Source organism: Mus musculus, chromosome 9 (assembly GCF_000001635.26).
Source record: "Mus musculus strain C57BL/6J chromosome 9, GRCm38.p6 C57BL/6J".
Taxonomy (NCBI): Eukaryota; Metazoa; Chordata; class Mammalia; order Rodentia; family Muridae; genus Mus; species Mus musculus.
The window spans coordinates 92,186,498-92,213,448 of NC_000075.6; the positions used below are offsets into that span (position 1 = coordinate 92,186,498).

At 37.4% G+C, this 26,951-nt stretch overlaps 1 protein-coding gene and 2 long non-coding RNA genes across 8 annotated transcripts in view; 1 reads left to right on the plus strand and 2 right to left on the minus strand.

The window, feature by feature from the left end:
- Window positions 1-18: 18 nt before the first annotated feature.
- Window positions 19-26,039, plus strand: Plscr5 (phospholipid scramblase family, member 5). 2 transcript variants are annotated; one of them, XM_006510737.3, is made up of 9 exons: window positions 19-291; window positions 6,684-6,743; window positions 11,979-12,163; window positions 16,797-16,839; window positions 17,723-17,943; window positions 18,945-19,106; window positions 21,299-21,460; window positions 23,163-23,245; window positions 23,328-26,039. In XM_006510737.3, exons 2-8 carry the CDS (start codon window positions 6,731-6,733, stop codon window positions 23,199-23,201), a joined length of 825 nt encoding a protein of 274 aa, XP_006510800.1. In that variant the 5' UTR covers window positions 19-291; window positions 6,684-6,730; the 3' UTR covers window positions 23,202-23,245; window positions 23,328-26,039. The 2 variants fall into 2 exon arrangements, with proteins under 2 accessions (XP_006510800.1, NP_001182622.1); NM_001195693.2 differs by lacking the exon at window positions 19-291 and having other exon boundaries at window positions 6,596-6,743; window positions 23,328-23,737.
- Gm31588 overlaps window positions 530-26,951 on the minus strand; it is a 43,135-nt gene continuing 16,713 nt past the window's right edge. For all 5 annotated transcript variants that reach the window (XR_871012.2, XR_871011.2, XR_871008.2 and 2 more), the window contains 3 exons: window positions 7,859-7,941; window positions 6,454-6,549; window positions 530-889 (listed from right to left, as the gene is read on the minus strand). This is a non-coding gene — a long non-coding RNA (predicted gene, 31588). The remainder of the gene's footprint in view (window positions 890-6,453; window positions 6,550-7,858; window positions 7,942-26,951) is intronic.
- Window positions 15,337-21,797, minus strand: Gm31531. Its single transcript, XR_379706.4, has 3 exons — window positions 20,962-21,797; window positions 16,671-16,902; window positions 15,337-16,034 (listed from the first exon to the last, which is right to left on the minus strand). It is a non-coding gene; the product is annotated as a predicted gene, 31531 (long non-coding RNA).

Sequence of the window (26,951 nt, forward strand, 5' to 3'; positions counted from 1 at the left end):
ATTTTGTGGGAGCTTTGCTCCTGGGGGATTGAAACTCAGGAAAGCTATTTTTAATGCTAGAAAAGGGAAAGAAGTGGGCTGCACAAAGCCACTGGTCTAGCTAGCTGCCTCTGAACTGCAGCTGCCCTAGCTCTGCGTGCTACGGCTTCAGTCAGTGAAGGTAGTTGTCTGCAGAGATGCTGGGATGGAGGCTGCAGTGACTGAAGGGCTCATTGCAGTATTTTGGTGATATTTGTGAAGATGCAGCCAGACATTAAGAGAGAAATGCAGCCACAGTGAGTAAGGTACAAGGTAAATATAACTAAAATAATGACCAAAAGAAAAAGTTTTAAAAGGGCAAAGGAGTTTTTGTTGGGGTAGGTTGAGGTGTCTGAAGATTGTGAATATCTTGCTAATCTCTCTTTTTGGTTTGCTTCCTATCTCCAGCACTACCATCCTCACTCTTTCTCTCTCTGGAAAATTCATGTAAACCAGAAGGTCTCAAAATGTTCTTTTCCTTTTAGACTCTCAGAAAAACAGCATCAGAGGTTGTTACATTTTTATTGTGCATAATAGACAGGTAATGGCAGAAGGAGGCCATGTAGACAGATTTATGTCTAAACACCATTCCACCTGAGTCTTCCTGAGGCTGAAACACAATGTAAAGAACAATAGGCCAGGTAAATGTTTGTTTCTTCTATGGGCCTTGCATTCTACTGACAGGAGATGATTTATCTACATGGACAGAGTCATTGAGCACCGAGCTTCCAATTCAGTCTTTTCTACTTCATCCAGGTCAATGAGGGCTCTAGATAAATGTGCTGAGGTATCAAGTTGGACATGTTCTGCTAGATGTCTAGGGCTTTTTTCCTTTCTTTCCGGTCTTCTAGATTATTATCATTTGTTTTTTCTGTTAGAAAAAAAAAAGCAGATTGAAACATTTCTTACTGCCAGCAAACAAGCATGATACAATTTACTATTCTCATTACTCACAAATGAATATTGCAATAGCTATTACTCTACTGTTGAAAAGTAACAGAAAACGGAAAAATTTAACATGCATGTGTGAGACAATTTATTGTCCATCTCATCTGAAGACACATTGTTGATACTAATTAAATTGTTTTTCAGAAAGAGGATGTGTTTTGTCATATTGCTTTCAGAAGGTAGAAATTGACATTTAATTTTCAGAACTGAGCAGATTATTGAGTTCTGTTGTGATATTGAACTGAGGTGCACCTCCCCCAGGGTGGAGTCAGGTTATCAGATGTCAGTATGTTCCATGATGCTATGAACACAGTGAAAAATTAATGAGTGTTTTAAAATGCATACATTCATGAAATGCTGTCTCAAAAGAGCAGGTTTGAGTAAGTGGTAAATAAGTGCATGTAGGTATCATGCTCTTCTCAATTGTCTAAATGAATAGTAGTGCTAATAATAAAAAATATCAGTTTGCATTAAAAAGTTATCTTTTTATATTTCACACATAGTTATATTTTTTATAGCTCTGGAAAACAGCAACATATATCTTGTCTGGTTCCAGAATATGTTTGTTGATATGGAAAAAAATTGAAGACTGAACTTATGAGTAATAAAAATGCATGTTTCACATCCTGGTGATGGGATGCTTACATGGTCTCATATTATAGAAAATCTTGCTGTGAGCAAAGTTAAAATGAGACTTTCAATTGTTAACTTGTATTCCTTCTACATATAGATTCTCATGTCTGGTTATTACTCTTATGATCAGAAAGCCATAAAATTAGTTATTAATTATTATTGCATAGCAATGTGGGCAGGAAAGATGAAAAAAGAGATGCACGTGAAAATGCTATAGTTAAAATGTTTGCGTGCAATGTGCTCATAGGTTAGCTTTTATAAATCTCCTAGTTAATCCCCCACTACACTGACCAGGTATGTATTGAAAAGACTATGTGGAAATAGTCACTATTAAAGTACTTATTTTCAAGATCTAGATTTTCACACTCCATACTAGCAATTCCATTTCTACATATGATAACACAGAGTAATGACATGTGCCAAGAGTGACAGTTTGCATAAAGGAAACATTACTATCTAGGAAAAGGGCAATATCCAAAATATAATTAGTTCAAAAGTTACATAGAAACTATTTTTAAATTAAGAAAAGTAAGTGACTCTTGATATAAATTTAAATTGTATGTATGTATGTATATGTATATGTGTGTGTTTATATGTACAAAGGTATACATATAAATATCTGTGCTTATGTGTATATATATAATTTTTAAGAGCACGTGAATTTCACAGTAAAACCAGAGACAGAAAACAAACCTGGTAAAGAATTACAAAAGGCAGCTCTGCCATCCCTTGTTTCTGTTCCAAGTTTGTAGTCTTTTGTATAACTCTACTTCCCATCTTTTTCCTATAATATCATTTGGAAACCATTAGAGGCATTTTTATGTTATTATTTTATTTTGTAATGCCTAATATTTTTCTCTGCTACTATACAGACTCAAATAAACTATATCCCCTGATGTAAAAAGAGACTATTTTGATGAGTCCCTCTACCATGAAAATGGATTCCAAGTATCTCACCATTAAATAACAAGCAATGTTTTATGTGAGGCTTTAGTATTGAATAAACAGAATTGCAGCTGTCTTTTTCTACATTGTGGGTTCTTCTTTATTCCATCCTTCAACATTTTCTTCCATCTTTTCAACCCCCTAACACTAGAGAAGAGATAGAGAAGGATAGAGAGGAAAGAGATCTGTGACTAAAGTCAGGGGTCATAAGCAGGTAACATCATCATTAGACGACTTCCTGCTGATTAGGAGCATCAAGTTCTTTGAGGCAAGTTTGATCTTTGCTGTGAGGATATCTAATTTCTTCTTGTTGTGTCTTCTTTGTGCATGGCTTTTTAATAAACCACAACCAACCACAACGAACCTCAACCAAGAAACAGCCAACAACCAGCCAATAACTCACCCTCTAAAAAGTCCCTAGAATTCCAAATATCACACAATCACAGAAAATACCTAGAACTGGCAACATCATACCACCTGGCAAATCACAGTCAGTTACTGTGGACAATGAGAAGCAGACAAATATCCCACAACTGGGATTAATATAAAAACATATTCTTAAACTATTTCTGTGCCTTTTAAAGAAACAAAAATTCCAAAATTGTCACTACACAGATTGACAAAGCATCTATGATGTATCCTGTCAAAAGGTCATGGGCAGAAAATAACAGTGCAGGAAAAATTGTAAAATTTTTCTTTTCTTTCAGCTAGAACAGAAGACATAGGAACAGATAGTGAGAACAGGTAAGACTAAGGGTCATGACTGGAGAACAATTCTACACAAGAGTTACAAAGCAAAGGCTCAGGGGAGAAACTAGGAAGGGTGCTCAGAGTCTGGGCCATCTGTTTCTTAGTCTTGGATTCTTATTTAAAGAACTGAAATAAACATTCAAACAGATTTCCAAAAGAAAATGATTCAAAGTAAGTGGCCTGCCAAGATGGCTTAGTAGATAAAGGTGCTTGCCATCAACTCCCACAACTCATCATTTGACCTTCATTTGTGCTATAATGTTTACTCATGTGTGTGTCCATGTGCACACAGGCACATGCCCACACACACTTGACAAGTCAATCAAAGAATAAGTCTAACGTTTGACAGCAGACCACATGAGTAAATGTTTTTAAGAGGCCCCATTACTGTTTGAAACTTCTTTATATGGAGTTTGAGGAAAGGAATGGTTAGTTACTAAGCAATATAGTTGGTGTGGAGCTCTATTCTGACTGAAAGGCTGAGGTTATATAAGCTTTTGCCCAGTACAACTGTCCTTTCCCATAATGCATCTGATTTTGATCATAGTCATATGTGATATGCAGATGCATAATATGTTACATAGAGAACTCTCCCCAAATCACACTTGAGGACACATAGTTTTGCCTCATTGTGTCTTCATCAAAAACCAATTCAGGCAGGATTGGCCCTTCTAGGAAGTATTGGAAATAATCTTTGAAGAGAAACTGTCCAAGTTTGATGGTTAACGAGAGAAGCAGAAACTAGTTGGTAATATGCTGTGTGGCTTGTTACTAATGGGCGTGCAGGAATGGGGATTGTGTGCTGAGTGTGTTCAAATAAGAGTCTTGGGCTCCCATGTACCTCATCATTGACGACTGTGAGTGTAGTTAAAGTTAAGTGGGGTTTTAGATTGGTAAGATATTCTTTTCATTTGCTATCCTCAAAGTAGCCAGTCAAGAGTTAACAGGGAAGGGGCAAGACCCCCTACCCCCTATGCTTTTTGGTATTTGTTTTTAAGGTTCATTAATTTTTTTTCTTTTAAGTTCACTATTTGATTTTCCATTTTGGCAATTTCTTATTGTTATTGCTTGTTCTTTTTGTTGTTGTTTTGGTTAGACGGGCTCACTTTGTATTAACTCTGTTTGATTGCATCAAAATTGGGGATGAGAAAAACACATCACCATAGCAAGAGAAGCCATTGTCCCTGGTGGAGGGTGTGGCCATATTGAGCAATAATGGTGCCCTATAAACATAGCACTGTTATACTGTTCTGCTATAAACATAGCACTGCTGGTATTGGTAGCACTGAAGGTAAAGTTGGCCAACAGCTCCTACAAGAGCTGGAAGAGAGAAAGATGAGCTGCAAAGCACAAACTATTAATTATCTATTATTAGGATATTTGGAAGCATTAGCATGCTTGAAACATCTGAATTTCATGAAAGAGGAGTTGGAGCCTCTCCTTGAGAAAGAATATGAATAAGAAAAGAGAGAAAAAAAAAAGAAAAGAAAAAAAAAAAAGGAGACCTGAGACAGGTAAATGAGAGGCATCTGAAAAGAGAAAAACAATGTTGGCATTGTGGTTGGCCATGTAGGCAAAGAATTCCAAGAGAAGAAATAGGCAGTGACATCCTTCAAAGGTAGCCTCACCACAGTAGAGCAAGAGAAGATGCCAGGTTGCAGAGCATCTTAGAGAGGTCATCTCTCAGTCACGTGACCATATGCCATTGCAGGGATAGTGTGCCCTCTACAGGTCAGGTATGTGTAATCTTTTTTTTCCAGTTGGTGCTCTATAGAATAGTCAAAAATTTGTCCCAATTATAATCACAATTTAAAATACTCTGTTGGATAGTGCAACTTAGCTTTAGATTAACTCTTTTTTTTTGCAAATGGCAATCAAATTTATGAAATTTAACGTAAAAATAAAATGCAACTATGGGTTTTCTGTGGAATGATAGCTTAGGTATGATAGCCATGTTCTGGCCCAAACTTACCAAGCAAAATAAGAAAACAAAAAGGTTTCTGTCAAATAAGAAAATCTATACTTATAATAAGTACCATGTTGAACTTTAGATTTTTCTGTCCCCTAACCTTCTGAGGCAATGTCACTATTTTTAGAGTAAACTGTGCTGGAATATATCCTATGCTATGGCCTCAGAGCTGATTGGCTGGGAGAGCAAAGCCCACATTCTCCTAGGAAGCTGTGCCCCCAACCACAGACTAACACTTTAAGGTTGAAATTCCATTTTCAGTACATGCTGAGCTAAATAGCTACAGGCTTAGCTTAGCTTTGTGAAGCTACCAAGACTTTGTGCCTCCCAATTTCTGTGATTAATTACATTTAATTTACACATGAAAATAAAGAATTTGCGTGCAAAAATGGTTAAGAATGCACCCTCTTTGTTTGGTTTTGTTTGTTTGCTTGTTTGTGTACTTGCTTGCTTGTTTTGTGGTGTGTACCTTGAACAGAAATCACATGACAACATAAAGAAGATTGTTGTTCAAACATTTAAACATATAAAGAATTGTGACCATCTAGAGACTGCCATATCCAGGGATCCATCCCATAATCCCATTCCAAACGCTGACACCACTGCATACACTAGCAAGATTTTGCTGAAAGTACCCTGATATAGCTGTCTATAGTGAGACTATGCCGGGGACTAGCAAACACAGAAGGATGCTCACAGTCAGCTATTGAATGGATCACAGGGCTCCCAATGGAGGAGCTAGAGAAAGTATCCAAGGAGCTAAAGGGTTCTGCAACCCTATAGGTGGAACAACAATATGAACTAACCAGTACCCCAGAGCTCTTGACTCTAGCTGCATATGTATCAAAAGATGACCTAGTCGGCCATCACTGGAGAGAGAGGCCCATTGGACATGCAAACTTTATATGCCCCAGTACAGGGGAACGCCAGGGCCAAAAAGTTGGAGTGGCTGGGTAGGGGAGTGGGGGGGGGGGTTATGGGGGACTTTTGGGATAGCATTGGAAATGTAAATGAGGAAAATACCTAATTAAAAAAAAAGAAATAAAAAAAAGAATTGTGTTTACAGCTATGGCAGTCTCGCCCGTGATAGGTTGATTCACACAGCCTCTGAGTACTTAACAGACCACATCGGATTCCAGAGCATGTCACACACCTGAGTGGTAGTATAACAACATAAATGCTGTGCTTACCTTTCTCTGTGTTGGTTTTAAGAAGCTCTCTCGGCCACGAAGTTATGGGACTTTCTCCAAGTAGGCGTTTTACTTTCACGACGGCGCTATCTCCCCCTGTTGTCCAAGCAGATAAAATCAAACACTCTAGAACCAGCGAGGCACAGTGTTTCTGCTGTCTGCAAGCTGACATGAGGCGGGCTGCAAGCGACAGGAGTTTTGTTCACTCTGCTCTCTTCGTGTTGAAACAGGAAAAGCCTTTTCACCTGGCTGCCTTTGAAGAAGTACTCAGACTGCCATGGCCTCGAAAGGTAAGGGTAAGACTAGGCAGCAACTAAATTTGCCCTCATTTATATTATAAATACAAGTGCATGACTACTGGGGTACAATCAATGGAAACCGTTCCTTTAAAAGCTTCTATGTATTGCTCTTGAATTATTTTACACCAAGGTTGACTTTGTCCTGACTTAAAACACACACACACACACACACACACACACGTTAGTCAAAAAAAAAAAAAAAAAAAAAAAGGAAAGGTTCAGGCATAAAACATGTTTTCATTGCAGTGAGTGTAAACTTAGCAAAATAACAAGAAATGCTGGAAAGCAAAATTAGAGCAGGGACATTTAGTTTAAGCACAGCAATGGAATGAAATTCCACACAAACATTATTTAAACATTTTAATTGCCCAATTGTTGTTCAAAACCATGTGACACACAGCCCAGCAAAGGGCAGAACATCTCAGAGCAGCCTCACCTTGACACCCCAGAACTATTTTTTTTTTTTTGCTTACAAACTTAACATACTTCAGAAATGCATTCAGTATAAAAAAAATCAATCAACGTGGTCACAATATACAATTTAAGTAAGGAAATCAATTAAGGTGGATCTTTACTCAAAACACTGAAAGTACTGAAATATCTGCGTTAATTAAGCAGTTTTTCAAAAGACAAGAGATAACGTTTTATCAGGGGGTAATAAATTACAATTGCAGTAAAATATTTCTAAAAACTGAAATTATAACCTACTTTATTCAATTATCAAAACAAATCATTATTAATCTCTACACTATCACGAAAAGTTTCAGAATGAAGAAGTTTGATTTGCGAATTGAGGGAAGCATTTAAAACCAGTCACACAAGAAAGATGACTCTACAAATGCACACTGTCCCACATGATTTACAGAGATGAGTCTATCCATGCAATGTATGCACACTCCTCCTTGCATCATAAAACATGGCTCTGACATCTATTAAACAAATTAAGTAATCTTTGTGTTTTGCATGCTTATTTAATGTAGGCCAGTCCCTGAGAATCCTTAGGAAAGCTTATAAAATGATTATAAAATGTATCAGAGAGAAAAATATTGAATTTTAATGTATGTGTGCAGAATGGCCTCTCTATTTGAAGGCAAATAAACACAAACCTTAACAAATGCTTCTTGAGCACAGACAGTAGCCTGGTCCAAATGCCTCTCGTTTTATAAATTGAGAGCAGCAACAGAGTGGCCTGCAAGGGAAAGAGTTGCGGCGTGTGTAAAATATTTATGGTTAGTTATACATTTTTAAAAGAGTAGATAGAAATTCAAAGCCGGATAGCGATTCAAAGGAGTTTCTTATTCATCTGGTGGTCTGGGTCTTTGAAGAAAATGTGACTGGAAAGCGATATTACAATTAATCTGCTTAAAAGAAGTGATGTTCTCTAATGAAAAAAACTTAATACTAAACCCAGAGACAAACTTCAGGATAAAAAATGAACACCCCTATGGCCAGCTAAAAATATTAAGGCCATGGCTTGGATAGAACATTTATTACAAACTCAAAGTGACAAGAAGGTGTCATTTACACAGGAAATTTTGTTTGGGCAATTTCCTTATCCTCATTTTTACTTAGAATATGTCTGAGGATATGTTCTTTAAAAACATTTAGTGATATGACCATGACTTACTAATAATATCTAGCCTATGAAACTGAATTATCGGATAATGTCACCTCAGAGACTACAGGGTAACAGGGCATTTTAGAGACAAGTCCAAGACAGTCTGCCCTGGAGGTCAGCAGATTCAAAGCAATGTTATCATCTGGAACCTCTTTACTTGGTAAAGATGCATATATTGAAAGACATCCGCTGGCTCTGCTGGCTCCACTGGTAGGTCAGAAACCTAGTAGCTCAGGTAAGGGATATAGGGCCCACTTCCAGACACTGGGGCGCGTACTGTGCTGTGTTAAAGGAGCATAGTTTACTAGATAAGCATCGAGTTATTTACTGATCTTTTAAAAAGGAAAGTGCCAGTGAGAGATAATGTACTATTTCAGCAACTTTCATTATTAATTTACCATATATAATTGTGGGATTTTTGCATGATCACAAAACCAAACATAGGACCAAACATAGGTCCTATGGATTTTTAAATGAGGATAGCCTCATGTAACTACCACCAAGACCAAGATAGGGAATGCTTCCAGCAGCTGCAGCTGACAATGTTCTCTTCCTTTCTGGCTAACAATCATGCATCTATCTCCATCCCTACATGAGCTACTTTGGTACATTGTTTTTGTGAACTCATCTTTTCTAGAATCAGATTTTGCCACTAGTTTGGTTTTGGTTTTAGTTTCTGCAAAATGATGGCAGTTGCTATTGGCACTGATGCTGAACAAGGAATATATATGTATATATGTATATATATACACACATATACCTCTATATATGTGTGTGTGTGTGTGTGTGTGTGTGTGTGTGTATGTATGTATGTATTTGTGTGTGTGTGTGTGTGTGTGTGTGTGTGTATACACATATATATACACACATATATAGATGTATAGATATAGTGGCCACTATCTCCCCTATGATTATTTTTTAAATTACTTTTTTTTATTGACATTCCAGCTGTTGCCCCATATCCCAGTCCCCCCTCCCACATTTCTTCATCCCACTCCTTCTTCCTCCTCCCTCTGAGAGGGTGTTCCCTCCCACCACCAGGCCTCCCTCTTCACTGGGGCCTCAGGTCTTTCAAAGATTAGGTGCATCTTCTTCCACTGAAGTCAGACCAGGCAGTCCTCTGCTTTATATGTGCTGGGGGTTTTGGACCAGTCTGTGTATGCTGCCTGATTGGTGTCTCAGTCCCTGGGGGGCTCCCTGGGGTCATGGTTAGTTGAGACTGCTGGTCTTCCTATGGGGTCTCGCTTCCTTTCAGCTTCTTCAGTCTTTCCCCTAATTCAACCATAGAGGTCCCTGACTTCAGTCCAATGGTTGGGTGTATACATCTCCTTCTGTCTCAGTCAGATGCTGATAGGGCCTCTCAGAGGACAGCCATGCCAGGCTGCTGTCTGTAAGCACAAATTAACATTAGTAATAGTGTCAGGCCTTGGTGCCCCCACCATGAGATCAGTACCCTCCCATACCCTACAGCCCCCCTGCCTCTGAGAAGGTCAGTAGTGACCAGGGACACAGGTGAGACTCCTGTCCAAATACCCAAATTTCCCTCTGATTTTAAGATGGTTTTACATAATCTTCCTGGTCTTGGGACACCCCCCTTGGAATTCCCTCCCAGGGTCTTTTCCTAAGAATAAGATGTGTTATCCCCTTCTTTTGTGTCTGTAGCTGAGGTCAGGGCAGTTCTGGAGGGATCTTTGTGGGAAGCCAATTGCTGCAAACTTATAACTTACAAGCTCTATTACAGTGGAGACAAAGGACAAGTTTCTTCATTTAATCCTCAAGCAAGTCCTGTACAGATAGATCTCAAATGCCATAGACAAATGCAAACTTAGCAGCTCGACATCAATATTAATAGAAACCCAGTTGGTTCCTACCACCTTAGGGGTAAATAAATAAATGAGTCATCTGGCAATTGCCCCTCATTAACACTTCCTGTATTCACAAACTTAACAAGCTTGTCATTACTAGAATCAATTTATTCCTCTGTCCAAAGGGCCATTCATCGGGGTCTGTGTTCCTTCTTCCCTGTACAGACTATGCTTAGGTTTTCTTAATGATGGGAATTTATTATCTCAGAAAGACTCCCAGTACATTTTTTAAAAACTGTACTTGTGATTTAAAGATACAGAAAAATACTCCAAACAGAAATTTCATAAATCTAGTACCATTGTAGGAATAAGACTATTTTAATTTGTTACTAAATATTCATATAGCACCCCAATTTTACAATATTTTCAATAAGAACACTTAATCATATCTTAGACAGCTGTTATTAATTTACCTTTTATGTCCAGAACTAATTCCTTTACCTCAGTCATGTACATGCTACCTAACATTATTTCTACCAGTGATGAACCACATTGGACCACAGCTCATAAAATGCTGTTACCATTAGGCAACATACTCCATGACCTTCCCACCGCAGTGAAATCTTCTAGTGATTGATAAATTCTCAGAAATTTTCATACTGTTAAGCAATGTGATGTTTAAGTGTGCTTAGTGTCATAATGAACCCTAGTATGTTTGAAAAGAAAAAGAACTTGGACATTCACTTTGTTGTGAACCAACAGCTAAGCTAAAGTGACACAATGTTGACAAACTACGGATATTTATAAAACCTTGACTCTCTGTGAGGGTGAGAACCAGAAACACTGGCAGTCTGTGGACAAAGGCATAGTATCTAGTGAAGGAGCTAACACAATGAATAGGGAAACAGTAGAAGAAAGCTATCATTTATATTTTTAGATCAAGAGTCTCCTGCTTGGGGCTTATGCATAATCTTAGGTAGATGAATGCACAATAAATAGGAAACTTATAGGGTTCAACGTGAGATGACTGACATTGAAGCATATCTACTGGCAACAAGAGTGGTACTGGTGGATATTTCTAAACTAACAAAGTGACCTTCACACAATTCTATAATTATGCTAAGACACAGAAAATTAGTGAGCTTCCTCAAACTTATGCAGTGAGTTTTTCAAGGATACCCTCATGCCATTAGGACGATGGCTTTACCTGGGATCTTATGAAAATGCAGCTTCGCAAACCTCCCATCCTAATTTCTGAATCGCTAACTGCAGAGAGACCCAGTGCCTACTTAATAGGTCCCTCAGGTGGTTCTGATGAAAGCTGAAGTGTACGATTCAAAGTGAGACTAAAAAAATTAGACAACGTGCCTTCAAAAAAATGAATGGCAGCCCCATACTATCCAGAGAAAAGAAGCTATAGCTACAGGTTAGCAAGGGCCTGTTACCATTTAGTTTGCTTTTGTGAGCTATGATTCTTCATCTTCAAAAAAAAAATGCTACTTGTACAATGTATCTGCGGGTCAATTATTTAAGCCAAGTTATTCAGTTATGTCTCCGGGCAACCACAACATTCTTCCATGTTCCTTCTTCCCTGACTGAGGGCACTGAATAGTGAAAACGGGGAAAATGCGCCAAAATGAGAGACATCAATCAAGGTCAAAACTGACACCTAAATCAAATTAAAAAGAAAAAGAAAAGAAAAAAGAATGAAAGAAAAAGAAAAAGAAAGAAAGGAAGGATTATGTAAAATCAAAAGCAACCTAAACTTTAAATATCCAACAAGATATTTATCTTCTCTTGCAGATTCCCAGAACCAAAACCCTAGAAGTCTGCCTGGGTTTCTTCCTCGAGCTACAAACCCAGATCAAAACTCTCAGGAGGCTTCTTCCAATCCCAGGAAACAGGCAAGGCAGCAGCCGGGTGTCTCTCAGCCAAGCAGTTTCCTGCCAACAGCCACTCTCCCTCCTGGTCTAGAGTATTTAAGCCAGGTTTGCATGACTTCACTTTCTACTAGAGTGTTTTCTTTAAAAGAGCGGTTTCTTGTTTTTCAACCAATAATTTAATGGAATACAAAAATGCATGAAAATCATGAAGTTATAAAAGACTGATTTTATTGACTTCTATTATTTAGAAAGACTTAATCCACTTTATTGCCACCTATCCTTATTTACTTGACAGAGTCTCAAGACTAAACAGTCTTGACTTTGTCATGCAACACGTTTATCTGCCTCTGCTCATGGCTCAAGGTGTTAAGATAGATATTCTCAAGGAATTATCAGACGAAACCACATACAGCTATTAATTAAGCATATTTATTGAACACTTGCTATATTCAAGGCTCGTAAGAAGCATAGCGCCTATCCCTTGTCACTCAAACATTTTGTAAGTTAATGATCAAACAAACAAACAAACAAACAAAAACAGTGCTGATTTATAAAGTGCAAAGCAGTGTACAAAAGCCAGGAAAACACACATTTCTAAAGGAGAAGGCAGATATGGAGACTTCTGCAAAGAGTTGAGGCTTTTCAACAGATCTCAAAAGTAGTGTGAAAGTCAAATGGAAAGCCAGTTATTGTCTTCTGATGTTTGTGAACCTCCAGGCCAACTCGCTTGAATGATCATTTCACTAGGTATAGTTGCTGTTGTATTCTTAGCAGAATGGACAGCGCTTCAAGCCTTGTGATATCTCTGTCATGTGGCAAATAAGTAGCCATTGCCATTCATATATGGATATATTGTTTAGCAGATTATCTCACACAAGATTAAAAAGACTCTTACACTAATATTGGAATGTCAGCACATATGCCACTATACTTGCCTGTCTGGCATTCCTTCAAACATAAAGTCTATCTCTTTTATCAAAATCAAATCTCTGTGTTAATTCCCTTAAGGTACAAGAGATTTCTGTTATGCCTGATAGGGTTTAAGCTGCATGTAGCATATGTTGCTGGGAAAATGTTTATAATTGCAGATGCCTTCTCCAGAAACCCACTGGCAGACAAATGTTCTGTAGAGACTGGCGAGCACAGGAAGCTAGGGAAAGGAGCTGGAAAAGCTAACCTACCATCTTCCATCTGCAAAAAGGATCAGCTGTAATAGCTGACTAGAGTTGATTAACTGCTGCAAGCTGTTTGGGACTGTTGTCAGACAAGATTTTGCCAAATATAAAAGTGATATACCAGCGCCAGAGGGCTGGGGTTTGATGATCACATATGGCCACCACATATTCTTCATCCACCCATGAATGATGACACACCGTGACCAGATGCTTGACACGAGTACGTGTCCTACCATTCAATAAATAGACTTAAGACCTCGTGAGCTTCTGCTTTAAACACAGTACATTTTCCTAAAACATACCCTTGCTAATACTTTTCAGAAAAATTTCATGAATTGTTAGTATTTTACCTCGAATGGGCATAACTTACTCATTCGCTACTAAAGGAATATGGGCTTCCTTTAAGCCTTTATGTACAAAAAGAGGAGAGAGCATTTCTTTTCTGTTGAATGACTTTGTGTTAACTTCTAATTGAAAATATATATTTTTTCCTCACAAAATATATCCTTATTATGGTTTTTCCCACCCTCTACTCCTCCAAGTTCCATTCCATTCCCCCTCCCTTCTGTATCCACCCCCTATATGTTCTCCATTAGAAAACTAACAGTCTTCTAAGGGATTATAATTCAATATGATATGATATGTTATATGATAAAACAAAAACAAACACATAGAAATTTGAAAAACAAACAAACAAACAAAAGAAAAAGAGCCTAAGAGGAGGCACAAGAAGCAGAGACCCACTCATTTGCACACTCAAGAATCTCATAAAAAATATTAAACTGGAAGCCATATCATATATACAAAGAAGATTGTGTGTGTGTGTGTGTGTGTGTGTGTACATATACATATGCATATACATCATATACATACACACACACACACACATATATATATGTATATGATGAAATGTTTTTAAAATGGGAAAATGGGGAACTCCCTGGCAGGACATATTAGACAAGGAACCTCCAAAGATGCCATTGAGTTCATTTTCTCTTGACCATCTACTGCTGGGCATGCTGCCTATCTTAAGAATAGTTTACTTTCTCAGTGAGACTCCCTTGGAAGAAACTAGATTTTGATTTGCAAGTGGCTACCAATTGGAGAACACTTCTAGGTTAGGGATGGGGACATGTGTCTAAATCTCCTTTGAGCTCTAGGGCAGCACCTGGTGCAGGCTCATGCAGGCCCTGAGCACAGTGCTTCAGTCTCTGTGAGTTCCTATGTGTGTTGGACATGGCTCACTTAGGGGCCTTGTCTTCTTGGTGTTGTCCGTCTCCTCAGACTCTTACACTCTTTCTGTTTCGTCCTTGATAGGGATCCCTGAGCCCTGAGCAGAGGGATTTGATTGAGACACCCCACTTTAGGGCTGAGTATTCCAAGGCCTCTTGTTCTCTGTGTGTCTGGCTGAGGGTCTCTTCTGGATTTGTTCCCACTTCCTGCAGGAGGAACATCTCTGATGATGGCTGATTAAAGAACTGATCTAAACAAATCGGAATGTCATTATGAATCATTTTATTGCTCTAGTTTTTGTGTGTGTGTGTGTGTGTGTGTGTGTGTGTGTGTGTGTTTATTAATTTAAGAACAGTAGTATTTGGTTTTACCTTAGGTCTCTGGGCTATCTAGTCTCAAGTTCTTGGTCACCCAAGATGTTGGGTCCTTACCTTAAACTCAGACACTGTAAGCCTGCCCTCAGGGACCCATGGCTAACTTGATTCTTCTCAGAGCTAATGACCACATTCTCTCTTTCTCAAGTTGCTTTCCCCTTCTTTGCTCACATCTCTCCATTTTCTGCAAGCAAACAGAATTCTTGCCATACACTCAAAATTTACTCCCCTTAAAGATGCTTTGTCATTATTGTTCATATGATTTTAGAGTATCTCAAGTTATAGATGACTTCCATAAGAAATATTTACCTTTATAAAAAAAAAAAAGCCAGAGGCAGGCAGATTTCTGAGTTTGAGGCCAGCCTGGTCTACAGAGTGAGTTCCAGGACAGCCAGGGCTATACAGAGAAACCCTGTCTTGAAAAAACTCAATAAAGAAAAAAAACTCAAAACAAACAAACAAACAAACAAAAAAACTCAAAAAAAAAAAGCCACATTGTATTCTTTCTTCAGTGATAAGACAATATGAGGAAATGTTCTACCTCACTTCAGGGTATACAAAGAAAATAAACAAAACACAACCTCAAATTTCCTGGAGTTGTGGATTGACAATCAATACCATACTTTATCAAAAATTGCCTTGTCTTGAAGATTCCTGCCGACTTTACATATGTGATTAGAGAATACAGTGAAAGTAATTTCAAGATGGGATTTAAAGTGAAGTGTTAGAAATGCAGTGATCAGCACTTCAGTAAAGGCTGACGATTTGGCATTCATGGGGTTAGGAGCAGAGAAGATTAAGCTACGAATATAAACAAATGAGGCTGCTCTAAAACAAATATTTTATATTTCATTTGCAAAGGTAATATATGAGCTGGTAAGATAGCTTGGGAGTGCCGGTCATCCTCTGTAAGCCTAGCAACATGAGTTCCACCCCCTCAGAGTCCACATAAAGAACAGAAACACCCCCTAAAATGTGTCGTCTAACTACCACATGGGCACTGTTGTATGTACAGCATACATCACGCTCACAAACACACCCAATAATAGCCAATAAATTCCTAAGCAACAATCTGAGTTACATACTTCATTATTAATTACCTAGGCCAAAGGTGGCCGATATTTGATACCAGAACACTTTCTCTGCTTCACTTGACTTTCTGTTGGTGTCTGAAAGTTTTCTGTTTTCCTTGGTCTGAGAATTAGAATAAAAATTAGAACTTTTTATAAAATATCATCGTTCAGCTTAAATAGATATTTATTCCATGAAAGCACGGGGCCACCTGAAGGAGTCAGTGAGAAAACAGGGACTAGAAGAAGCGGGATGCCCAGTATTCATCCTGTGACTTCATTTCCTCAGACAAGAGATGAGGACGTTTTAAAATGTCTTCTCCAGGCTTGATAGACGTGCCAGTGTAGGAGAATCGAGGAAGGGGAGACAAGAGTGGGTAGGTGGGTGGAGGAACACCCTCATAGAAGCAGGTGGAGGGGGAATGGGATAAGGAATTTCCAGGAGGGAAACCAGGTAAAAGGATAACACTAGAAATGTAAATAAATTAAAAAGTAAAAAAGAAATTAAAGTCTTCTCCATTATTGTTCACACACAATTAAATAATTTGTAGTCTCAGCTCTCTTTTTCATTGTCACACAGCATAAAAACTCTTGCTCTTCTTACTATTGGAGCCTTTGCCTTTGGACTTTCAATAAGAGTTCTGTAAATTATTAGTTGAACAATAACAGTTGATGAAGACAGCTCACACATCCTGTAAACAAGGCATGGTCTCATAGAAGAATTATAGGGTCATGATTTGAGTAATGAATTCTTCCTTACCTACTTTGGTCTTTTGTCTTATACATGGTGGGTGTTCAAAATGTTTTAATGAAAATGACAGGCTTCCTGTTGCATAGTAAGGGCTGTGATGGAATGGTTTTCACTTCTTTGTCTCATCCTTTGCAGCTGGACCTGATAATCATCCATCAGCAGGTGGAACTTCTTGGGAGTAAGTACATCAGATTCTGCACTTATTAAAACTCCTGAAAAGGCTGCCGTGTTCAGAAGTTTCCTTACATGGAAAATGTTATAAGCAACGTACAGAATTAGACCAAATGACTGCTAGACCTATTTTTCAACCAAATCTAAATGTATTAATCTTAAAGAAACTATAAGTATGAAAATAAGTCTTTGATAACAGTGACATTTAAATTTTAATAAATTTAATCTTGAAGTGATAAGCAATAATTAATATCCCACAGATATTAATCACTAAAATTCCTTAACATTCTAATAAGGGAAGTCACAGTTGAGGTCATATTAAAATTTCTTCGACACAAATGCTATTGTTTCCTTGCTTCCCAGTTGACTCAACAAAATATGCACACAATTTATCTATAGGAAAGTGTGTAAGGATGATTAATTAAATTTGCAATTGCTTGAGTGCTTTTTGTTTATAAGATCTTATATTACTTCAATATATATCAGAAGGAAAGTAGTTGGCCAGCATTACTACTGCGGATGTTAAGAGAAATTGTAGATACAGTAATAAATGGCACTGTGAATTGTCCCAATAACTTGCAGAAAAATAATAGAGTTCTTATCTGAGCAATGAGTCCAACCCTACACATTCTGTCCTATGGTTGAAAGGTGGTGGACCATGTTTGTTCATAGTTCTAGAATAAATTTAGCTGTTCGTTTTGGTCCCAGGCTTTGCTTTGATTCCTGAGGCTATGTCATCAAAGTTTAGAACATAGAAACAGATGTGAATGAAGCTGAGACTATCAGCTCAGTAACTCTGCCATGACTCTATGTTCTATTAATACTCCTTGACTTTTGACAAGTGGTGATACCAATCAAAGCATGTCTTCATAAGATGTGTTTCGCGACAGTGATCCTCGGCACTGAGACCTCCAACAAATATGAGATCAAAAACAGCTTGGGACAAAGAATTTACTTTGCGGTGGAAGAAAGCATCTGTTTTAATCGTAATGTGTGTTCCACGCTGCGAGCCTGCACCCTGAGGATCACAGACAACTCGGGTCGAGAGGTGATTACAGTGAACAGGCCCCTAAGGTGTAACAGCTGTTGGTGCCCCTGCTACCTACAAGAGGTTGGTCACTGCCCCTCAGCATCTTCTCTTTTTAAGTTTATTCCTTTAAATGGCACTCATCTGGAACTACAAGACAGTAAACCTTACAGTTGTTTGAATTTATATCTTCCTTTTTAGGGTAAGGAAAACATGAAGATTTTGTGAGTCACTGTTTCCATTTGTAACCTGAAACTCTGGTAGCTACCATGAGATTAAACGGTAAAATCAGCTCATGCATCCTATAAACGAGACAGCCTCCTGGCTTGTGTATTATCCAAATAATTGTAATGGCTACAGTTCTCACCACTACACAAATACATCTTCAGCAGTAGCAATGCCAGGAGAGGCCATGACACTTAACCTTGTCCACTGTGTCCTCTCCCCTGTGTGTTATTATACTCAGAATGATACCAAGTATTTGCACATTTAATAAACCCATGGTATGCAACAGAGTGACTTTATTTTAAAACATAATTGATTGTCATTTTTAGTAGAATTTTAATAACTCTCATTGACGTAGACTTAATTTGATCTGATATCTCTGTAAGCTAGAAGAATGTGGTTTTGTCCTCCATTCTGCAGAATACACACACACACACACACACACACACACACACACACACATATATATATATATATATATATATATATATATATATATATGTATGTATGTATATACATATATATATATGTATGTATATATATACATATATATATATACACATACATATATACAGATATATATACATATACATGGAAAATGCTAAATATATCAGTGAAATGAATTTTTATCATTTTCATGACAAAATACAAAACCTCAGAGGAAATTGTCACCCTGCATACTAATACAAAATGTCAGAAGAAAATACTGCTTTGCATCCTAGAAACATATATGTACAATGGCTTTTACAATACAACAGTTATTTCATAACATATATTATATAGATATATGTTGATATTCTTCTGTGATTAATGAATTATAACTGTAGAAAATCTGATTTTATTACTATTTTGTCTTACAGCTAGAAATCCAAGCCCCTCCTGGTACTATAGTTGGTTATGTTGCACAGAAGTGGGGCCCTTTTCAGCCCAAATTCACAATTCAAAATGCAAACAAAGAAGATATTTTGAAAATCATTGGTCCCTGCACAACCTGTGGCTGTTTTGGCGATGTGGATTTTGAGGTATGAAAGGCAAAGAACGTTTTGCTTAGGTTCCGAGTTCTTGAAATGCAATTCAATTTATAAGTCATCAAGATCATAATGTACCCCTTAAATACATTTTAAGAATCTCATATTAGTATAATACTCTAATAAATCCTATTTCCATGCTTATAATAATAGCCATCACTCCAGAGATTCTAAGTCCATAGTGTTTAGCAAAACTAATGCTATGACAATATATAGTCCTTAGGCACTTTGTCATAGATCACTGCAATATTACTAAAAGAAGTTTAATTTGTTAAAATTAAAATAAGAATTATAAAATTAAAATTCTTGGCATATTTTGTAAATACAGTGATAAACTACTATATCTCCTTACCTAAAAGAGTAAATCTCTTGTTATTTTCAGCTTAAGTCTTTAAGCATAAGGCATATTTTATATATATGTATATGTGTGTGTGTGTGTCAGACAGACAGACAGACAGACAGAGACAATATCGTTTTAACATTACATATCTTGTAGTTGTTGAAAGTCACGGTAGTTCTATGTTTGATGAACTTGATTCGTAGGGAGTTAAAGCACATGTGGGACAGAGAGAATATGCATATTATCTTTGCCCTTTTCTGTTGACCTGCTTGTATGGACATTTAACCCCATTCAGGTCTCATTTCAGAAGCATACTCCACTAGAGTGTCACTATATAAAGCTATGTATGTAAGATGTGCTAAGTTTGTTTCATAAAATAATGTACTTGTAGGTTGAGGGAACTGAATATTAACATGAACCATTGCAAATTTAGCCTGTAACAGCATATGCTCTTGCAACAGATTATCCTGAGTGTACATCAAAGGCAAGGAGAATTTACATTCAAAGCATCCGTTTTCATTATTCAAACATATCCCACCTATGTCTGTCTCCACAACTTCTGAAGGAGTCTCTAGACACCAAGAATACAGACTCTGTCCTAATCCCAGTATTCTGAAAGGATGTCACACAGCTTCTTAATACTATGGTTGAGTAGATTTTAGCATTAGGGTCTAGTATTCATGCTATAACTACGTCCTAAGAAACTTTCCCTATTTTTTATTTTATATCACCATACAGAAAGTGAAGCTTCATATTAAATAACTGTCAGAATGATAAACAGGATTAAGAAATAAATTGTTGGGCTGGAGTGATGGCTCAGTGGGTATGAGCACTGACTGCTCTTTCGAAGGTCCTGAGTTCAAATCTCTGCAACGACATGGTGGCTTACAACCACCTGTAATGAGATCTGACGTCCTCTTCTGGTGTGTCTGAAGACAGCTTAGATATAATGCTTAGATATAATAATAAATAAATCTTTGGGCCTGAGCGAGAGGGGCCGACCAGAGTGAGTGGGGTTGACCAGAGCGAGCAGAAGTCCTAATTCAATTCTCAACAACCACATGAAGGTTCACAACCATCTGTACAGCTACATTATACTCATATACATGAAAAATAAATAGATAAATAAATCTTCAAAAAAGAAAAAGTAAAGAAATTGTTGATAAGTCAGGTGTAGTTCTCCCATTTAATGGTAGACTTCAGTATTTATACACTAGCTCAAAGTGACTTATAGTACGTAGGACTGGTTAGAAGAGAGTAAGTTAACAAAGGTTTTAGTATAAGATAAAAATGTGGTTTGACAATGTATTATTTTTAATCATTTTAATAATTACATAATTGATAAATTATTAAAGTTTATTAATTATACCTAGAAATAATTCATTCAAATAATTTTAAATATCTGTGCACATGTAAGCATATGCACACACACACAGTATATGTATTTTCCATACATATTTTATCGTAGCAAACTCTGGCTTAAAATTTGAATATAGGCAAAGACATTACCTTCCTTCGTGCTTAGCAATAAAACTAAGAGATGCATGTGCTGCCATCTTGTGGCTGTCTGACCTTAATTATTTACTCCATCTGCATAGAAAATGAAAATGAAAACAAATTATAGTGATCCAGAAACTGTGGTAGCCTGAAGTTCTCGACTACTGTGGAGGTGAATATCCACACGCAGGAGCAAACAACATAGGGTTGCCATTTGGGGGTGGTGACTAATAAAACAGTTCAAAGTTATCATGAGAAAAACATACCAAAAAATGTCAACCACCTTTTTTTTTAATCTGCATTATCATGCTTATCTATTATTATCATTATCGTTATTAATTTTGCAAAGGTGAAAACTGTTGATGAGAAGGTTACAATTGGGAAGATCTCCAAGTACTGGTCGGGATTTGTCAATGACGTGTTCACAAACGCTGACAACTTTGGGATCCATGTTCCAGCAGATCTCGACGTGACACTCAAAGCAGCGATGATTGGTGCTTGCTTTCTCTTTGTAAGTTTGATCTAAGCTGTGTGGATGAGTTTGCCCTTACAAGCCAGACTGTATAGAGCAGATCCTCCTCCACAGCTTGATCTGCAGGGGCTGCTTTGCACACAGAGGCATTTTAAAATATGATCGTCCTCCTTTGGAAATCAGAATATAGAGGTTTGTGTTTTATTCATGCTGGGAACATGGGAGTCAAGGAACATCTTTGCCAAAATATTTGACTCACTCCTGCCTAAGGTCTCCCCCATCATGAATGTTTTGAACTCACAGAATCATGTGTTTTGTTTTGTTTTGTCAAGCAAACCAAAACATTTCTTTTCATTCTGTTGTCCAGGATTTCAGACCTCAAGCCTAACAATTACTTTAAACTATGCTGCTGTTGAATAAAGTCAGCTCCATTATTGTGTCTACTTAGTAAAAAAAAAAAAAAATAATAACTGAAACTAATGCCATAGTTTAATCTTTGATGGTCACAGAGAGCTAAACATAAACACCAAATATTTATTATTCTATTTCTCATTCTCTTTCACTCATAATAATTTATCACTTCCTGCTTGCCTTTCCCATTTTTGGTCATCCCATAGTTCAGTATTAACCTTTCAACACAAACACATACACAATTTACACATATACACACATTCACACATGCACACACACACATTCACACAGAGAGAATAAACACACACACACACACACACAACAAAGACAAGCACATATAGAGGCATACACTTATGCACACACATTGAAAAACACAATCTCACACAAGCACACATTCACATACCCTGTCTCTTGGGTGTTTATTAGATCTTTCTGATCAAGTTTTTCACTTAATTTTCATAATAAAATTTGCATCTGTCATCTTCTCTACTGACCTACTTCGCCAACAAGTTGCTGCCAAGATGGTATTGGTAGACACTAGCTGTTTTCTGGATCTTAAACCTTTGTGATTTTTCTGTTCATTTATTTTTAGAAACCTTCTAAATATTTGTGTGTTAACAAGGGTGTTTCCCCATCCTTGCCTCGTTCTTTTAGAGATTAGTGTGATTTAGAAGGTTGATTAGATTTCACTCAGTATATCATATATCATACAATCTCTGCATGACATTCAAGCCTGTAGGGTCTCAGCTCTTACCAAGCCAGTGCCTGAACATGACATTGAAAAAGTTCTCTGTGCTCAATAAACTCAAATGAAGACTGATCTAGATAGTTCCCCAGTTCTATGAGTGGGTAGCTTTTAAACTCTAGCAGCTAAGAGACTCATATACTTAACTGACAATAGAAACAACTCCCACCAATTTTGTCAAACCATAACTTTCTGAAACCTTTGCAATTTTCCCAGTATATATTTTGAGGCCACTTCTCAAATGTATCTCTAAGGTAAATTACAAGCATTTTGAAGGTGATGCCTTTTATAACATCTTCCTCTGCCTTACGTTTACAATTGAATTTTACAGATTGATCACCCTAAAATTTTGATTGGTGCTATTAGGATTACTTATGTTAACGTTGATTACATATTTAAAATTCAACATGTGAGAATCATGAAACTTAAAACATTATAGTTTTTATTCTTCCAATAAATCATGCATTGCTGAAACACGACTGGGAACACTGTAGCTTCACATGCTCAAAGCTGGCATGCCAAGCTCTTGATCCGAATTGTTGCCTCTTTTATAAATGTATTCATACTCAGTTTATTTATTTGTAGGATTTTATGTTCTTTGAACATTCACTTGCTGGATTATAACAAGCTCGATGACGAAAACAATAAAATATGCAAAACGCATTTCGGTAAGGAAAAGGCAAGTTTAAATGACTTCCTTTGAAGCTGTCTATGTTTGACACAATCTAATTCTTTTTCATTTTCTTCTAGATGTCCCTTGGGCTCTGAGTTTTATTTCAGGATGGTCTGAGTATTTGATTTTTGTATAACTAAATGTGAATTATTATATTTATTAGAACACTGTTTAATGAGACAATTACCTGGTTTTGAATGCATGGTAGCTAAATACGCAATTACTAGTGTGAGTCCAAGGTTACTGTGAGAGATTACCATTCTCTCTTTATTCTTTTGAAGTCACTGCAATGGGAAGCATGAAAGATGAGAGCTAAGGCTTGCAGCATCACTGATGGGAATTCAGTGTTTAGAGAACACTTTGAAGTGTTGCTGGTACTACGGGTGGTTGCTAATCAAAAGACTTGAATTTCTAAAATATCTTTTCAAATGTAGCTCCTTTTGACTTTCTTAATTTTATTTCTTCTTTTTAAATTCTCATGTATTCTTAACGAATTAAAGAATAAGCCTTATTTTATAACACACTTTTCATATTCTCTGAGAAACAATCTGACATTTCTGAGATGATTTTAAATTTTCTTGTTGTAGTAAATATATTTTACTTATATTGGGAAAGTTGGAGACTGGGTAAATAATATGTGTAAGGATCGGAGAAAAGATGGATACCTTCCATTTGTTCAAGTAGCAGAGGCACAGTTATATTCCATAAGGCAATTAACTAAAGCACCAAGCAGATTCATGCCAGAAATTTAAATAGCCATATAGATAGACGCTAAATTAGTGAGAGCAGTCTGCTCTACCAGGATTTTATCTGACTACTATGAAGTCTCTGCCAGTTAAGGGATCTGAGACATCAAAATGACAAATGGAAAACAAACGAAAGCAAAAGAGTCAGAACCTGAGTCCCTGAAGCAGTGCAGATGTAAGAACACACAGTAAATGGAAACACTTCAGAATTAATACCGTGCTGGCGAGCATCCCTGATTCCCACACCCCACTCTTCCATACGCCTCCAAAGCTCTGTAGTCAGGCCCCTCCTCCTGAACATTCCTAAACAGGGCTGAACTGGGGAATCAATGTTCATATACACAAACCTATGGAGGACATTCTCACCCAAACCACCACTTGAGTTCAAGGCCACACTGAGCTACAAAATCAAGTCCCATCTCAACCTCACCGCCACCCCCCAATGAAATTTCTTAATTGTACTGAAGCTAGTGTTCAGTAGCTAATCTTTAGTAATTTTATTAACGATATCCCACATTGTTTTGCTGATATTTATACTTTTGCAAAAATCAGTCTTTGTTTGATTAAATATGTTTAAAACTGGTTTTAATTGTTACCCACAGAAATGATAAGAAATCAACCAGATCTCTCCAAGAAGGGCTAGAGTTTTGTATTTCCAGACCCAGGAAGGAAAGTAATTCAGTATAAATAAACAGAGCTGTTCGTTTAAACATAGAGGAAAAGAGCTTAGCAAGAGATAAGAGCATTTACAAAATAGAATTCTTGCCAATTCAAAAAGGAAAGCACAAAGTCTGTGAGTCAAACATGCTTGGCAAGTCTGATAAACACAGGACGACTGTGGCTGGAGTATAATCATCAAGTGGAGGGACAATGCCAATAGGTTCTAACAGAGTATTCTTTATAACCCATAAAACCTTGAAACGAAAATCTAAAACCTTCCTATGATCCACCAGTGTTTCTCTATGAAGAAGTTCTAACTGGTGCACTGATACGTGCCGATAATCTTCGTACTAGGGAAACAGGAGAACCTGAAGTTTGGAGCAAATGTATGACAGAAAACTCAAGACAATCATCCAATCAGTACCATAATCATCAAAATAGATAGGGAGATGCAATCACATTGTCGAAGGTAGTGGTATAGTGAACACAGTACTCCCACAGTACTCCCTTAGCACATGCAAGGATCTGGATTATGATCACTAGCACGAAGATTGAAAATAAAGTTAAATAGAGTAATGAGAATATTTGCTAGACAATCTGAAAAGCTGGGTGACAGCTGCAACCACATATCAAGAGCTCACTAGAATTCTGACTCCCTTGAGCCTCGGTACACATGGAGATTTTTATATTGGTAACTTTTACTACCCAATTAACAAACTTTGAATGTTTTCATAATCTGAACGAATTACTACTTTTATATACTTAATGTGCATTGGCATTTTTCCTATATGCATATTGTGTACCGCTTGAGTGCCTGGTTCCCATGAAGGTCAGAAGAGACCATCAGATGCCCTGGAATTGGAGCTATGTACTGTTGTGAGTTGCCATGTGAGTGCTTGGACTTGAATTCAGTCAGGTCTTGAGGAAGAGCAGCTAGTGGAGACGTCTCTCCCATCCATCAACATTTCTATTCTCAAAAGTCCTGACATTGTGTTTCTGTTAAAATTAGAGAGGATTGAATTATTGTTTATAATATTTTGACTTTGCAAGTTACATGTTTTCTTTTTTTCTTTCCATAAAATTTAATTTTTGTTTTGTTTTGTGAGTCTTTCTTTTGTTTTATTTTTTTATTTGTTTGTTTGTTTTTAGGGATCCATGGGGAAGGACAAAGGCCAACTTTGGGATGTTTCTTATGAGCTGTCCAGTTTGTTTGTTTGATGCAGGGTCTCTCACTGGCCTGGAGCACATAAATTAGAATAAGCTTGTGGTCCAGGATGCTCTAAGTACCCAACTCTCTCTGCTTCATCAGCAACGGCACTTCAATTGCCTTCCACTCTGCACAACTTTTAGTCTTTTTATTTGTTTGTTTGTTTATATGGAGTGCTAGGAATTGGACTCAGGTCTTCATGTTTGCACAGCAGCTCAAAATTGTCAGCCCCTAAAATTTTATTTTTATCTTTTTTTATTACATCTGAAATTTTTATTAAATTTCTATTTTTAGAATTTTGTACATTGATGACTCTCCAGGACTATCCTCACTTGCCCCCCTATTCATCTCATCCCCTTCCCACAGCCCCTTTGCCATATTCACGTGGTTGTTGTTTGGTTTGAGGCATGATGTGTTGATGACCAGGATCCTCTTTACAACTGTTTGGAGCTTTGCATTAGAGCCTGTAGTGGTTACCTGTAGTTATACAACTAATGGCAGTTACTCTCCATTTCCCAGAATGCATCAGTGAACACTAGTTCAGTAGAGTGAGCGGAGACCCTGAGGGCCTCCGCTCACTCATGATTGACTGTTGTCAGCTCCATATTTGTGCAGATAGAATATAAACAAGCACAGATTGAGTTCAGTATTCAAATGGCTCTATCACCCTGTACTTTCTAGTCCTTCTTCAGACCTATCTTCCAGCTCTTACATTATTTCCATATATTCCTCAGCAATGTTTCTTGAGCATTCGTGGAGGTGATATAGATGTCTTGTTTATGGCTAAAAGGCAGTTTGACACTGTGACCATTTTCTAAACATTAGTAGGTTATTCTCTGGGTATGAAATTTTTTTAACTAGGATTTGCAGTACCAAGTATGGAACTCCTCCAGTGGACTCCAATCAGAGAGCAGTTTTTTCCACCATAATTGCCATGTCACTATTGCAAATTAGGCACAAGTTGCCTGGCAGGCAGGTGCCGTAATTTGTAGAGTTTACAACTACTGGTCCCTTTTCTCCCCAAGCAGCTTTCATGGTACCTTCTAGAACTATGAAGCATAACTAACATGGAGAAATCACCCATTTTA